At 44.7% G+C, this 16,025-nt stretch overlaps 3 protein-coding genes across 30 annotated transcripts in view; all 3 read left to right on the forward strand.

The window, feature by feature from the left end:
- Window positions 1-392: 392 nt before the first annotated feature.
- Window positions 393-7,670, forward strand: taf6l (TAF6-like RNA polymerase II, p300/CBP-associated factor (PCAF)-associated factor). Of its 2 annotated transcripts, none has more exons than XM_021615327.3 (12): window positions 393-720; window positions 891-1,074; window positions 1,252-1,338; window positions 2,004-2,154; window positions 2,306-2,356; window positions 2,449-2,543; window positions 2,653-2,727; window positions 2,975-3,195; window positions 3,477-3,609; window positions 3,730-3,858; window positions 5,429-5,925; window positions 6,646-7,670. In XM_021615327.3, the coding sequence occupies exons 2-12, from the start codon at window positions 937-939 to the stop codon at window positions 6,980-6,982; spliced, it is 1,914 nt and encodes a 637-aa protein (XP_021471002.2). In that variant the 5' UTR covers window positions 393-720; window positions 891-936; the 3' UTR covers window positions 6,983-7,670. The 2 variants fall into 2 exon arrangements, with proteins under 2 accessions (XP_021471002.2, XP_021471003.2); XM_021615328.3 differs by having other exon boundaries at window positions 404-720; window positions 905-1,074.
- A 73-nt stretch (window positions 7,671-7,743) lies between these two features.
- On the forward strand, window positions 7,744-10,425 carry kcnk7 (potassium two pore domain channel subfamily K member 7). The gene is made up of 2 exons (XM_036987737.2): window positions 7,744-8,080; window positions 8,410-10,425. Exons 1-2 carry the CDS (start codon window positions 7,744-7,746, stop codon window positions 8,844-8,846), a joined length of 774 nt encoding a protein of 257 aa, XP_036843632.2. The 3' UTR covers window positions 8,847-10,425.
- A 3,691-nt stretch (window positions 10,426-14,116) lies between these two features.
- The window catches only part of LOC110531861 (EH domain-binding protein 1), a 67,875-nt gene continuing 65,966 nt past the window's right edge, over window positions 14,117-16,025 (forward strand). For 17 of the 27 annotated variants that reach the window (XM_036987738.2, XM_090183965.1, XM_036987743.2 and 14 more), the window contains exon 1: window positions 14,117-14,762. In XM_036987738.2, coding sequence (XP_036843633.2) covers window positions 14,659-14,762 — 104 coding nt within the window. In that variant the 5' untranslated portion in view covers window positions 14,117-14,658. The remainder of the gene's footprint in view (window positions 14,763-16,025) is intronic. The other 10 variants (XM_090183964.1, XM_090183972.1, XM_090183981.1 and 7 more) reach the window with 6 other exon arrangements.

A 16,025-nucleotide genomic window follows, 5' to 3' on the forward strand; every position in this document is an offset into this window, starting at 1 on the left:
ATCTACTTGCAGTAACGTTTGTTTTCCTCTGAAATTTGGCATCAAACAAGTCTCTCTGGATAAGCACATCTAAATGAAAATGTAATGTACATTTATAATTGCATTGGCTCACGCATCTATCAAGACTAGTATAGGACTTACAATGACTATTTGGGCAATTCAAACAGACTGCTTGATTCGAAAATGTGTTTTTAGGCGCCGTATGGATGATGGGACGCAATTGCGGCGCCCCGGGATACGCCAAATTGAGCTCATTATTGCTGTGCGCCTCTATTTTTGTAAAGTGGATGGCTCTGTATTGATAGGATAATACAAGACCTCCTGTCAACCAAACGCACCCACCTCTTGATAACTTCCTTCACAACAGCGCTGCTCAGCGGCGCGTAAGAAGTGTGAATGCCCTGACTTCTGCAGAGTCCACATCACCCTTAATACTGCACAGCCAATGCAGACCTAGCCCTGCGTCGTTAGGGTTTGGCAGGGGTACAGTCCAGTTGGTGGAGGTAATACATTAAAATTGGCTGCCAACCGCCATAATTTTTTTTAAAATAAAATCCACAGAAGAATTAAGTAGCGGTTGTGGGAGTGACGCACATTTGAGTGACATCGAATTGGACCAATCTTTGGAAGGCTGGCTTTCCGGAAAATGTCGGCGCACCCGAGTGAGGTTCCTGTGTGCGGTTTAGAGCAATAACCTTGCAAATTCATACTGTCCAGTTGGTAAGTGATTGTGTCGCATTGAGCTACAGACTGTTGGCATTGTTTTCGTATAAACTTTTAATCGTCGCCTGCACGATTCAAGATAAATTGGCTAGCTAATGCTAACAAATCATATTCGTTAGCTAGTAAGCTAACTATACCAGCAAGATACACGTGTGGTTATTTTGCAGGTCTCGCTCCTCAGATCTGCGGGTCTACCGGGACGCTGCCGTGAGCATGGAGGAGAGGCGCTTCGCGGAAGTCCCCAGAGAGTCTGTCAAACTCATGGCTGAGAGTGCGGGAGTAGAACTCAGCGACGATGTGGCTGCATTGTTGGCTGAAGATGTCTGCTACCGGCTTAGGGAAGCCACACAGGTAAACAATAAAACCGGTGCGAAATCGATGTTGATTGTACGATGTCGTGAGGGCCAGGAGTTTTCCCTCACCATTTGTTCTGACCAGGACGAACTCTGAGCCCCATTCATAGGTAAAGTATGTAAAGTTGGCTATTTGTAGATATTTGTTTGTCTGATGTGACTTTGACCAACACAGAGCAGCTCTCAGTTCATGAGACATGCCAAGAGGAGGAAGCTGACAGTAGAGGACTTCAACAGAGCACTGCGCTGGAGCAATGTGGAGGTGAGAGAGTGCCTACTGTTTTATTGAATGTATACATGCAATTAGTGTACTAATCATTAGGAACACCTTCCTACTATTGAGTTGCACCCCCTTTTTCTCTCAGAACAGTCTCAATTCGTCAGGGCATGGACTCGACAAGGTGTCGAAGGCGTTCCACAGGGATGCTGGCCCATGTTAACTCCAATGCTTCCCACAGTTGTGTCAAGTTGGCTGGATGTCCTTTGGGTGGTGGACCATTCTTGATACACACAGGAAACTGTTGATAGTGTAAAAGCCCAGCAATGTTGCAGTTCTTGACACAATCAAACCGGGTGCGCCTGGTACCTACTACCAAAGGCACTTCAATCTTGTTTTGCCCACCCTCTGAATGGCACACATACAGTCCATGTCACAGTTGTCTCAAGGCTTAAAAAACATGATTTAACCTGTCTCCACCCCTTAATCGACACTGATTGAAGTTGATTTAACAAGTGGCGTCAATAAGGGGTCATAGTGTTCAGCTAGTCAGCCTGTCATTGAAAGAACAGGTTTTCCTAATGTTTTTACACTCAGTGTATACATTGTGTGAGCCTGTTTCAACTGAATCACGCTTGCTGAGTGATGTTTGTCTTTATTGTTGTTGCTCTAACTGAACTCCTATCTGTACTGTCTTCTCTTTTTGCCAGGCCATAGCTGGCTACGGTGCGCAAGATGCCCTACCTTTCCGACCGATCAAGGAGGGCGAGCTATTCTTTGTGGATGACCGTGATGTCAACCTGGTTGAACTTGCCCTGGCCACCAACATACCCAAGGGCTGTGCAGAGACCATGGTGCGAGGTATGACCGCCAATGCTTGTTATAGAAATGCGTCTCACTGACTTACTATATACTAACCCGCCACCTGCACATCAATAGTCAAATCGATACTCATTCAACTTGTAAGAGATTTAGTAGAATTTATGGTGACTATGATTTGTTCTCCTACTAGTGAACGTGTCTTATCTGGATGGGAAAGGCAACCTGGAGCCTCAAGGTACAGGTAAGGGCTCAGAGTAAATTTGAACGTTGGGTGATATTTACTCCCATGGCTTTTGCAGAGTGGTTGATCCCTCCTTTTACTCTCCTTCACAGTTCCCAGTGCTGTACAAACTCTCTCTGAGGATCTGCTCAAGTACTACCAGCAGATCACCCGGGCCATACTAGGAGAGGACCCACACCTTATGAAGGTACAGTTTTGTCCTGGCGTTGACATGTGATAGAACACATTAGATTGGAGAAACTGTTGAAATCGCTCAAACATTTTAATCCATGGTGGATTAACTATTTCCTCATCAGGTGGCTTTGCTGGATCTCCAGTCCAACTCCAAGATTGCTGCCCTCCTGCCATATTTTGTATATGTCATCAGTGGGGTATGTTATACTTATTTGAAACACAAAATCTAACGTCATGGATGCATTCAAATCTCCAGTCGTTTAGTGCCTATAGGGCAATGAGTTTTTCCTGACCAGGAGAAACTCTAGAAAACCCTAATCATACAGTAGCCTATAACTATGCCCTGGATATGATCCTCGTCAGGAAAAAGTCCTGTCCGTATCTTTACTAAATGTAGCTAGCGCTGTACTTCACATCTACCCCTCTCTCCACTCTGCCCACCAGGTGAAGTCTGTGAGCCACGACCTGGAGCAGCTGAACCGTCTGCTGCACATGGTGAAGAGTCTGGTGCAGAACCCCTACCTGTACCTCGGCTCCTATGTGCGTAGCCTGGTGTCCAGCGTCATGTACTGCATCCTGGAGCCGCTGGCCGCCTCCATCAACCCCCTCAACGACCACTGGACCTTAAGGGACTACGCAGCACTTCTGCTCAGCCACATCTTCTGGTATGACTGACCACCGATAAATATGCACTATATATACAGTACAGATATGTACAGTAGAATGACTAGACAAGTGGACAAAGCCCCTCAGACCATGGCAGTTTGACTGATACACTTATTGGTTCATGAGGGGGAAAAAAACAAAGGCCTGCACACTAATGCTCCTAATACCACCTTTAAATAATGTTTTGGTCAAAAGTGGACCATCTTAGTCTCTGTGACACTGTCAACAACAGGATCACGGCCATCTTGACGTAATTCTCTCCAAAACGTGTCTTTGTCAGGACCCATGGAGACCTGGTCAGTGGTCTGTACCATCAGATTCTGCTGTCTCTGCAGAAGGTTCTGTCAGACCCGGTCCGCCCACTTTGTTCTCACTATGGAGCTGTCGTGGGGCTACACGCACTCGGGTGGAAGGTAACTACGTTTCCTCTATCTTGATCGTCTTTGAGTGAGAGTGTGTTTTCTTTCGTTTCTGTTGGTTCATTTTTAGGATCTTTGCTGATCACCGTTTGTGTCTGTGTGTGTCTTTTGTAGGCTGTTGAGCGGGTGTTATATCCACACCTGCCAGCCTACTGGGCTAACCTGCAAGCTGTCCTGGATGATTACTCCGTCTCCAACGCCCAGGTGAAAGCAGACGGACACAAGGTCTACGGAGCCATCCTGGTAAGTGCAGCAGACCAGTCACTGAGTCTGTAATGTGGTAGGTTTTCTGTGAGGCGTACTAGAGAACGGACAATATTTGCCTTTTCTAAGTCTTTCGGCCCTCCTCTATTGGCTTTGTCGACAATCCCTCTACATAGTAAAACTGCTGCTATGCCAGCCGCCCCTCACTGCTTGAGCCACGAGCACTGCCCAATGCTGAGGCTTGTCTAGCTGGGAAAATCAGCAGCATCAATATAGCTCATTCTCCAACAGAAAGGTGTAGTATTGGTGAATTGACACAGTGACTCCTGTTGCTAATATTCATTTAGTTAAATAACTTATAATAAGGCCAATGTCTACGTGTCTGGACATGCATGCATGCAAGCTAAGCAGATAGCAAAAATTACTATAACCAACCCTTTAATTTGTGGTGTTAGCTAGGTGGCTATATGAGACTTGACATTGTTGTCATTCAGCAGATGCTACGTACTTACATTAGTGACTGCATACATTTTCCATACTAGTCCCCTGTGGGAATTGAACCCACAACCCTGGCATTGCAAGCGCCGGGCTCTACCCACTGAGCTACATGGGACTACTATGCTGGCTAGATGTACATGGTACTAAGATATCAGATAGGAGATAATAGCCAACGTCAAGCTGGTTCTCATTTTGAACATGCACCATTTTCGGCAGCGAGCCCTCTGACTTGCGTTGTAACTTTAGCTATTTACTGGTGTGCTGATCTGACCAGCAGCTATCGGATCTGTAAATTGACAGTTGATAGTCGGATTAGGTTGTTATCACAATGGGGAAAGAAGGAAGTGTCTTAAAATGCCCAAATGAAGGTTGTCAATAGGTTTAGCTGCCTAAGAATCTTCCTCCTTGTTTATGGAACAAGAACGCTTGCATTGAAAATATGTTCTTTTATATTCTCAAACTAACAGCAATGCCTATGTCCTTCCATACAGACATGACACTCTTTTGAGTGATGCTTTTTGTCAAATGTTGTTGATCAGTAGGCTAATATGAGTCCAAAATGGAAGGCTAACAGATTGTTTGTCATCTGTAGCACTGTACACTCCACCGATAAGCCAAAACAAGCTCAATAACTCAATGCATGCACACGCTCCTATTGAATATGCGTTCACCTGTATTGTGAGTAGGCCTATGCCATCTCCATTAATCCAGTTGAGCAAGAGATTTGCCATTCATAAAATTATTGAAATTGTTATGTAATTAGATTAGTAAAAATGTCAAATGTATGGTTTGATTTAAAAATTTATGCATTAATGCATACACGGCTGTCTCTGGGAAATGTTGTCATTAAAATGTTATAATGTAATGATATTGAATATCGGCCTAAAATGTTGGCCTCGTTGAGGTTAAAAAAATCCATATCTGCCGTTCTCTAATGCAATCAAAGCTTTCCAAAGTAATACAAGAGATTCCCAGTAATGTATTGTCATGAATTGCATTTATGTTGCGCCTTTCACCCGATCTCAAAGCGCTTTACATTTTTTATGTTGGGAACACACCCTATCAACCTCCACTGTGCCCACTAAGTACCAATCTCCCGTCTGTCCTGCAGGTGGCGGTGGAGCGCCTGCTGAAGATGAAAGCCCAGTCTCTTTCCCAGCCAGCGGAGGGGAGCAGCAGCGCCCAGCCGGGTTCTGGGGGCGTGATGGGTTTCAGGGTGAGTTCCCCCGGGCTCAGCCCCCCTCCAGAGCCCCTCTCCGAGGCCGCCCTGGGCATCGCCAGCCACCTGCAGGGACCTGGGGGGGCTGGCACCCCCTGGGATGACTGGACCCCCGTCCCCCTGCCCGCCATGTACTGTGAGCTCTACTCCTTCTTCGGCGACAGCCTGGCGGTACGCTTCAGCACGGGCCCCAGCTTGGGAGGTTGCCCCCCGTCAGCCCCCTCCCAGCCCCCTGATACGAGGAAGGAGCCCCCTGGTCCCGCTGCTAACCCAGACACCACGCGCAAGATGCCTCAGCTCACTGCTAACCTCAACATCAGCCCCCGGCAAGACGGGAGCCCTCGCACTGAGCCCGCCCCACCTAGTCTAGCTGCCACTGCTCCAGGAAGGTAATGTAGCATCTGTATAACTAGTTATATTATAGGAGGGTGTGAGAGGCACAGCTCTCACTCATAAAGTAAAACATATCCTTTATTTATTTAGATTGCATACATTACCAGTACAATTTACAATGCACTTCTGTGCAAATAAATTATGATTTCTATCGCATCTTGCACATTGTCCACATTGCTTAGTAGTGAAAAAATGCCAATTTTAAGAAGTGATAATGAGTGATGTGATCAGAGCGGGTGTCTCGCAGACCATAAGACAGCCTGTTTTAATCACACCATAGAGAAACCGGAGAAAGAAAGACAACCAGACAGCTGGTCCAGACAGAAAGCTGGTGTCTAACACTCCACACACATTTAGAACAAAAAAATAAGTTCTTATGTTTTTCTGAAGAATATATACAGGTAACAACCAAAATAAAGGAAACTCCAAAATAGTTTCTTAATAGGGTGGTCAGAAAATCTTTGGCGTTGACAGAAACAATGGACAACTGGGTGTTTTTTATACATGACCCACCCTAAGCATGATGGGATGCTGTTTGCTGAATTAAATCAGGAACCACATCTGTGTGGAAGCACCTGCTTTCAATATACTTTGTACCCCTAATTTACTCCAGTGTTTCCTTTATTTTGGCAGTTACATGTACCTTTTTGAAGGCTGAAATTATTTATCTACTATAGCTAACATGTTCCTTTTACCTCTCTCTTTCCTTCTCTCAGGTCCCTGGCTCGCTCTTCCTCCTCATCCTCCATCCAGCGCAGAAACTCCTCCTCCCGGCCGGGACAGCGCTCAGCGGGTCCATCCCGCGACGTGTTCACCAAGGCCCGTTTCCCCCCTCCTCAGACCGGACCCCCCACATTCTCCTTCCTCATCGGGGGACGTCAGATGGGCCGGCGCTGCCAGGGTCGCCGCTTCCAGACCAGCTTCAGCTCTCCCCCACCCCTGTCCACCGTACCGCCCCGTGCCTACGCCCACAAGCTGCCCGTCATCGGGAGGGTTGGCAAACCGGTGCGCCGCTGGACCTGCTCCCACTACTCCCTGCACCTGCCCCTCTGAGAGAGAGAGAAAAGTGAGACTATGGTTGGGGGTCAAGGCCTTGGAACAGGCTGAGGCTACCTCACTGCTCAGTAGTGCAGGTGGAGTTCCCTATATCCTCCCTCCCTATTCGGCCTATGACATAAGAGGTAGACTAGGACTAGAGGATAGGCACATTAGGTGGGAGGGACCCTACAGGAGTCGCATAAGAGACACTGACTCATGTACACATTGTTCTAGAGCTCCGATTTTCCAACCTGAAAATCACTGACGTCATGATTTGACCTCATTTGTTCTTGAGTTCCCAGTTGTCTTGAATGCACCATAAGGACACTACTAGTTTGACAACTTCAGACTAATGGGCCTGGGGTGTGTTGAATAGTGGAATCCATGGATATGGAAGGAGTATTCGCACCGAGCTGAGAGCTTGACACCGTCTTAACACATGGACAATGTATTTTCTACCATGTACCTGAGTAATTTTACCAACCAGTACATGTATATGGACGATAGCCAATATCCTAAAATAAATATTCTTACAATATTACATATTTTCCACATTTGTTATTTACAGTGAAATTCAAACTTGATATGTTTTCGACAGTTTTTTCCTATTTAATTTGAGTTAATTCATTTCCAGAATTGACATTCTATGGAGTTCTCAATGAGTGGATTGGTGTTTGAATTGTGTTTTAAATATTTAAAACAAGTGGCTCACCTGCGTCTGAGTGTTTGGTTACCTCCACTAGCGATACACAGCAAGGTCAGTCCGACAAACAACCATGGTCTGTTGGGTCGACTCGTCCCAGAGGTTCTGTCGGAAGCATGCCTTCTGGTTCCTGCTCCTCAGCTACGTCCTCTTCACACTCTTTGGGGGTCTGGTGCTCATGGCTATTGAGCAGCCCCAGGAAAACAAGCTCAGAGCACAGGTCCTTGAACTCCGAGGGAACTTTCTGAGGGACAACTACTGCGCACCGGAGAGCAGGCTGGATACAATTATCGTGAAAGCGTCCTTTTCTGCTAATCGAAACATTGCTGTCTTAGATGCACACAGAGATGATTGGAGCTGGGATTTTATCTCGTCCATGTTCTTTGTGATCAATGTTTTGACTGTCCGTGGTAAGAAGAACAAATAAATAAAGCTAGTTGATTCCACAGTTAGATTGATGTACATTTTATGATTTATTGTAGGGCCAAATAATCACATATTGAACCACTTGAATAGTTCTCTCATGTGCAATGTAGTTTTATTGAGGATAGTGTAGGCTACATCCTGTTGCCGCAGGCCAAAGTCAGATGCAAAAATTCAAAGATGGCTTTAGGGTCTATGTAGATGTGTGCACACATCTCACAACTACCCTAGTAAAACATGCTTTAGGTTACTTGTTTCACATGGAAGTCAAAATCCCTGTAAATCCACTTTTTATGCCAACTGTTTTTTTCCGCAGGTTATGGTAACGCCAGTCTCCTTTCTGATGACGGCAAACTTTTCTGCATCTTCTACTGCCTGCTGGGAATCCCCCTCACCCTTTATGTCCTCTCCTGCCTGTCTGACCTCATGCTGCCCATCCTTACCCACGGCCCTGTGCGCCACCTCCAGACCTACTGGGGCCTGCCCTACGGCCGGGCAGTGCTGATCCATGCCAGCCTCTTCTCTCTGGTCCTGGTGATACTCTTGTTCCTGCTGCCCGCTACCAGCCTCTGTTACCTGGAGCCAGAGTGGAGCTTCCTGGACACCCTGTTCTTCTGCGTGGTCACCCTCAGCACCATCGGCCAGGGGGACTACCTACTGGGGAAAAGGCGCAACAAGGCGACCAAGGAGTGCATGGAATTCCTCACCTCCTGTGAGAGTAGCCATAGCAGAGTTGGGGTCAATTCAATTTAGACTTTTTTTTTTTTTTTTTTGCAGTTGATTTCAGAATTGGCAATAATCAAGATGGAAATGGAATTGACCCTAATCCTGCCTGGTCCTCCACACAGGCTTCTGCTTCCCCTCTTGTCCTCACAGCTTAATCGGATGTATCCGTCTCATATGTCTACCGTTTTTTTTTTTTTCTTCTCCACAGGTTATTTAATGGCTGGCATCGTGGCGATTCTGACTTTCCAGGAGACTGCCACGGAGGTGCCACAGGTCCAAGCAGTGTTCCGGCTGTTCTGTGGACCCCAGGACAGAGAAGTGAAGGGAACAGATGGGGATGAGATGGTGCTCAGTGAAGAGGACTCTGGACCCAGAGGAGCTCCAGTACACTCTCCCTGACTCAATTGCCCCCTGTCCTCTGGAACCGCCTGCACCCCTGACCAGCCGAATCCCCATGATCCTGACCCAGAACACTGTTCCTAACTCCCACCGTTAGCATTCAAAGACGTTGAAATAGATGGGTGAGTGATTTGACTATGTTGCTAAAATTCTTCGTCTTGGGGACTAATACATTAATGTATTTGTTTTGTATAAGAACTGTAAAAGTTATTTGAATTTGACCTCTAGTCTACATGTTAGCTGCTTACAGGAATACTTTGTACTTTGGGATTTTGGAAATGTATCTACTTCCCTAGAGTCCGACGAGCTCGTGGACACCAGTTTGAAGAAAGTTGCTGGCTAGCACAATTGCTAGTTACTAGTGCTAGCGCAATGACTGGAAGTCTATTGGTATCTGCTAGCATGGCTTCCAGCCATTGCACTAATGCGAGTTAGCATTGGCTTGCGAAACTACTTCTAACTTCCTCCATACTGGACAGAGACATAACAATTGTGTCCACGAGTTCATCTGACTCTGGTGAAGTAGATAAAGGGCTAATTGTCAAAATCCCGAAGTATCCCTTTGAGGTCATTGTTGATTTGTAAATAAAATAATATATTCATATTGCGTAGATGGTATTGATTTTAGACTTCCTATAATAATGTAAATCAGGTGATGAGGTATTTAAAAAAAATGATTGTAAACCCCTGAGAGAAGGGTTGAGTTTGTGTATTCTGGTTATTTGAATGGTACAATACAGTTTAGTGTGTTTTTTGCGAAGATGAAAAGTGATTGTAATATCTGAGAAGCCAGACAGTCTTATTAAGTACTAATAACAGACATCTGCATCTGCAGGGCCAGTTGTTCTATCTTTTGTCATACAGACCCATTTAGGGAAGGCGTCTTGAGAAACAAAGCGTTCCCATTTCTCCCACTCCATACCATGACTTAACATGAAAATCATTTTATGACGTATTCCAAAAACAATTGTTAGTATCGAAGTCCTACACTTTCCTATTACAAGTGTTTGTCAACTAAATGACTTGCCACACAGTCAGTCCCTGATGAATGTAATGGCTTAAGACTGTCATGATCATGAATGCACTAAACATGTGAGGCAATTTTTTTTCCTGTGTCGTTTTTACCCATTCTTATACTGGGCATGCTCTGTACATGTTTTTTTTTTTGGTTGCACCTTTCACTGAATAAAATCGTAAATGTACCATATCTTGTGAGTAGAGTTCTCTGATGATCCTTTGCCATTGACAGCAGCCCAGTTAGTGTCAGTCCTGCCCTGCTACGACTCTGTATGAAATAGAGGGGGCCCACGGAACATGATTCAGAGCCTGTGCCTTGTACTGGGCAGCTCTGGCACCCTACCAGGCAGCCTTTCAGACATCCTCTATAAACATATCCACGGTAGTGCTTATTGGGTCATTTAGAGGACGATGAATTGAGGTGGAGGGTGGTGTCTTCCTGGTTGTTGTTGTGCCCCAAATAATCCTATATCCAATCTCTCTGTTGCTAAGATTTGTAGCAACTGGCCATGTTTGAGAGCATCAATTCTGCTTAGTAGCTGATGACCAACTGAGCAGACTGACTGATCTACAAATCATAATTAGTAGTTATTGAGGGATGGGAGGTGATTGGTAGATCAGCCAGTCAGACTGATCAGAGTTGATGCTCTCAAACACAGCTACTCTCTTTCATGGATTAACCGTCCCGTCATGCTGCCTGAGTCACAGGTTTGCAATCCCAGTTGTCCCCATTTAGGTTGTGAGATGAACAGGCTGAGGCTGGTATGCACTGGTCAGAAGAACTACGGTGGAGGGATCCCCCCCCCCAACGCACACCCCTGATTGGGTCGCTCTTGTGTATGAGCACTGTGCAACTGTGGGTCACGTAGGACCCCCAGGACACGGTGGACAATCTGTCACTCCCTCTGACACATACAGTTGAAGTCGGAAGTTTGCATACACCTTAGCCAAATACATTTAAACTCAGTTTTTCACAATTCCTGACATTTAATCCCAGTAAAAATTCTCAGTTTTAGGTCAGTTAAGATCACCACTTTATTTTAAGAATGTGAAATGTCAGAATAATAGTAGAGTGATTTTATTTCAGCTTTTATTTCTTTCATCACATTCCCAGTGGGTCAGAAGTTTTACATTCACTCAATTAGTATTTGGTAGCATTGCCATTAAATTGTTTAACTTGTGTAAAAGGTTTAGGGTAGCCTTCCACAAGCTTCCCACAAGTTCGGTGAATTTTGGCCCATTCTTACTGACAAGAGCTGGTGTAACTGAGTCAGGTTTGTCGGCCCCCTTGCTCGCACACACTTTTTCAGTTCTGCCCACAAATGTTCTATAGGATTGAGGTCAGGGCTTTGTGATGGCCACTCCAATACCTTGACTTTGTTGTGCTTAAGCCATTTTGTCACAACTTTGTAAGTATGCTTGGGATCATTGTCCATTTGGAAGACCGATTTACGACCAAGCTTAAACTTCCTGACTGATGTCTTGAGATGTTGCTTCAATACATCCACCTAATTGTCCATCCTCATGAAGCCATCTATTTTGTGAAGTGCACCAGTCCCTCCTGCAGCAAAGCACCCCCACAACATGATGCTGCCACCTCCGTGCTTCACGGTTGGGATGGTGTTCTTCGGCTTGCAAGCCTCGCCCTTTTGGGGAGCCATGACATAATTTTCTGGAATTTTCCAAGCTGTTTTAAGGCACAGTCAACTTAATGTATGTAAACTTCTGACCCACTGGAATTGTGATACAGTGAAATAATCTGTAAACAATTGTTGGAAAAATTACTTGTGTCATGCACAAAGTAGATGTCCTAACCGACTTGCCAAAACCATAGTTTGTTAACAAGAAATTTGTGTAGTTGAAAAACTAGTTTTAATGACTCCAACATAAGTGTATGTAAACTTCCGACTTCAACTGTACATGCACACACACGTACACAGAGACGGGGGATTCCCAACCAGGTGGTGACATTATCTAACTCCTAGCCTCATGGGACACAGATTGGTGTCTTGCGATTGCTGTTGCATATAATGTAGCTTTTGACACAGCATATGTCATAGTGCACTCTCAAAGACCATAGGTAGTTTAGTGCTATATTGAGAGGGGAATACGGTGATCTGACTGTGCAAAATCTCATCTGGTGCCAGGAATATATAGCTGCTCTTTTAATCCAAGAACACTTGATTGTATATATTGCAAAAGCCCTATATGAACCCTTATATCCTATAGGCCTCAATTATTGTTATGATATTCAGTGACCTTGTTAACATTTTTCCAGTGCGTCTCTGGGTTCTCGCTGTCACCCTCCCCTTCATTTTGATGGACAGCCGGCAGGTGTTTGGCCCTGCGTGTCTATATTTATCAAGGAGGGGACTATGGGACATCGCTCTGCATGCTGCAGTGGCTCTGATCTCTCCATGACTCATATAACCACCATGTTATTTTCCACCCCTAGAAAGAGAGGGACATTATGGCCTCATCCCTTTTCTCAGTCAACTATTTAGTTGGCAACTTTTGGAATTCCTCTCAATTCCAATGTGAACTACAGTTTCAACTTTGTCACCTAGAAAACGTTTGTGACAGGTAATCAACTTGGCCCAGAGTCTAATTAACAGCCTTAACGATTGCTCTGACGACCTCTTGTGGCTGAGACTTCCAGCCTATTCATCCTCTACCAATTATGCCAACTAACCTGGACAGCGTCCTTATTTTAAAGGGAGCTAGGTCAATCTCGTCAGAGACATGACAAGTTGTACCTCATTTTGGCTCTAAATCCTCCATTTGAAGTTAGCTGTCTGCATACAGTTTCCCTGAAGTACCATTTCTCCCAGCACATCCTGTGGACCCAGGTGGCACTGAATGACACAAGTGGGGCCCTGCAGCTGGAAAATAGGAAGTGCAGCGACCAATAGGTGGCCCACCCAACAGGAAAAAGATTGTTGTGGAAACATATTACCTCTAAATAACCTGTCTAGATGAGTTAACAAGATTGGAGAACACATTGGGAGGAAACTTAGACCATTCTTCCATACAGAATCTTTCCAGATCCATTCCAATGGGTTTCAGAGACTGAAATGGCCATTGCAAAATGTTGATTTTTGTTGTCAATCAACAATTTCTTTCTGGATTTTAATGTGTGCTTTGGGTTATTGTCTTGCTGGAAGATCCACTTCCGGCCAAGTTTCAGCCTCCTGGTAGAGGCAACCAGGTTTTTGGCTAAAATATTCTGGTACCAGGAAAAGTTCATCATGATACCATTGAACTGAGCAAGGGCCCCAGGACCAGTGGAAACAAAATAGCCCCATAACATCAAAGATTCACCACCACCATATTTTACGGGTCGGGTATGGGGTTATTTTCTGCGTTTTCATCCTTATTTTGACGCCAAACCCACCACTGGTGTATGAGGTCAAAGAGCACTATTTTCACGTCATCTGACCACAGTGCAGGTTCCAATCCAAGTGCCAATGCCGTTTAGCAAACTCCTGGCGTTTACATTTGTTGGATGACATGAAAATAGAGCCCTTACACTTTTGTTCTCAGGGCCAGTAATAAACTCCCCAGCTGCCTGTGTCGGTCGGCGTTGCGCCACAACTTATAAATAAACACCAGAGTAAACTGAAAAGTCCCCTGCTATTAGGTACAGTGTACTGTAGCCTTTGGTTTGCTGTATGAAGGGACTAAAGCAAGAACATATTGCCTTGACATGTTTCCTGGCCCCCCAAATATCCGGTTCTTACATGCCCCCCCCCCAGTTATTTTTTTTTAGGCTATTGGTACCTATTGAATACCTCTTACCACACCTCAGCAAAGCCAGGACCATAGTGGGCTTATTACCATGGGGTTACATTGGCATGTCCCCCTCCCCAACCCCCAAACACAGTGCACCCTTGGACTCAAAAAATATATACATTGCTTCCCACACTCATCTCAAACAATGGACTAGCTACAGTAGCAATAACAAGGAGATGCTTTCCTATTTTTCATACTTGTATTATATTTTTAAACCAGTAGAATATTATTTAAATAACATACTGGTCAAATGTAAAAAAAAAAAATTAAGTCATAGGCTTCAAGTGAAAATACAATACCTCAATTGATGTTTAATAAAAAAGTGTTATTGAATGATAAATTGTTATATGTTCATATCAAAGTTGTTTTTGCTTGGGGTGTCGTCTGTCTCACTGTTCGGATCTGTCGTAGCGTGCGTTTGTTTTGCCTGAATTCTGTGTGTGACATTCGGGACATGTGAACACCAGTCAGACTGTTGAACAGTGAGTGAACATTGACGGTCTTTCTTTCGCAGCAAACGCAAGTGTTGCGGCAACAGACTGGTGTTTCCCCAAGCAGTGAGGGCAGAGGGGAACTGTGGAGAGGATTGAAACCAATGTCCCTTGAGAAAATAACATTATAGTCTCCAAACATGACTTCAGTTTGGAAGAGACTTCAGCGTGTCGGCAAGAAAGCCTCGAAATTCCAGTTTGCGGCGACTTTTCAAGAACTGACGGTAGAATGCACGAAGAAATGGTAAGTGAATATAATTGACATTTTAGTCATTTAGCATACGCTCTTAGTCTTATCTACAGCAAATTTCAGGAGCAATTAGGGCAAGTGCCTTGCTCAAGGGCACATCGATAGGTTTTTCACGTAGTCTGATCGAGGATTCGAACCAGCGACCTTTCGGTTACTGTCCCAACGCTCTTAACAGCTGGGTTACCTACCGCCCTTTACTGGATTTAGCCTTGATGAAGTTGTCATGTCTGAACCGATAAAACAACCTCGTGGGGTTTGAAACTTTTATCACCTTGTCCTTCATTTCCTTGTCCCCTGCTTGAGATGTAATTTAATCAGGTCATACTTTCAGGTTCATATTTGGTTTGTGTGCTATGCGCAATGAAATGTTTGTTGTCCGTTTCTTACCGCTATTACATTGACTCCCCCATTTTTGTTGATCGTACACGTTTATTGCACAGTGCACAATGCATGAATATACTGTAGCCTACAGCTTTCTTCAACAGTCAATGCACTTCCGCATTTGTCCTCATGCTGTGTTCCCATTCTAATCATCGTCACGCGACAAGCATCCAAATTGACATTGTTGTTTTGAGCATAAGCAAAACATATTTTGTCCAAATGTGCCTAAGCTTTGACGTGTCACAGGTGTAAATAGATTATGACGATGTCATGCATATAACAGGTGTAAATAGATGTCATAAGTTAGAATATGATAACATCTATTTAGACCTGTTATATGCATGACATCATCTATTTACTCCTGTATGTATGACATCATCATACAGCACCTGTAGTGAATTGTTTTCCCTGTTCCAATCAGGTGATATTATTCTTAGAACCTATGTATGTAATTGTTTTATTTATCCAGGTAAATTGACTGAGAACACATTCTCATTTACAGCAACAACATGGGGAACAGTTACAAGGCATGAATGAGCCAATTGTAACTGGGGATGATTAGGTGACAGATTAGGAATTTAGCCAGGACACCAGTGTTAATACCCCTACAATAAGTGCCATGGGATCTTTAGTGACCACAGAGAGTCAGGACACCTGTTTAACATCCCATCAGAAAGACAGCAACTTACACAGGGCAATGTCCCCAATCTCTACCCTGGGGTATTGGGATTTTTTTTTTTAGACCAGAGGAAAGTGTGCCTCCTACTGGCCCTCAAACAGCACTACCAGCAGTATCTGGTCTCCCATCCAGGGACCAACCCTGCTTAGCTTCAGAAGCAAGCCAGCAGTGTGACACTGGGTGGTATGCTGCAGTGC

This window comes from Oncorhynchus mykiss, chromosome 9, assembly GCF_057628025.1.
Source record: "Oncorhynchus mykiss isolate SJ-2025 chromosome 9, ASM5762802v1, whole genome shotgun sequence".
NCBI lineage: Eukaryota > Metazoa > Chordata > Actinopteri > Salmoniformes > Salmonidae > Oncorhynchus > Oncorhynchus mykiss.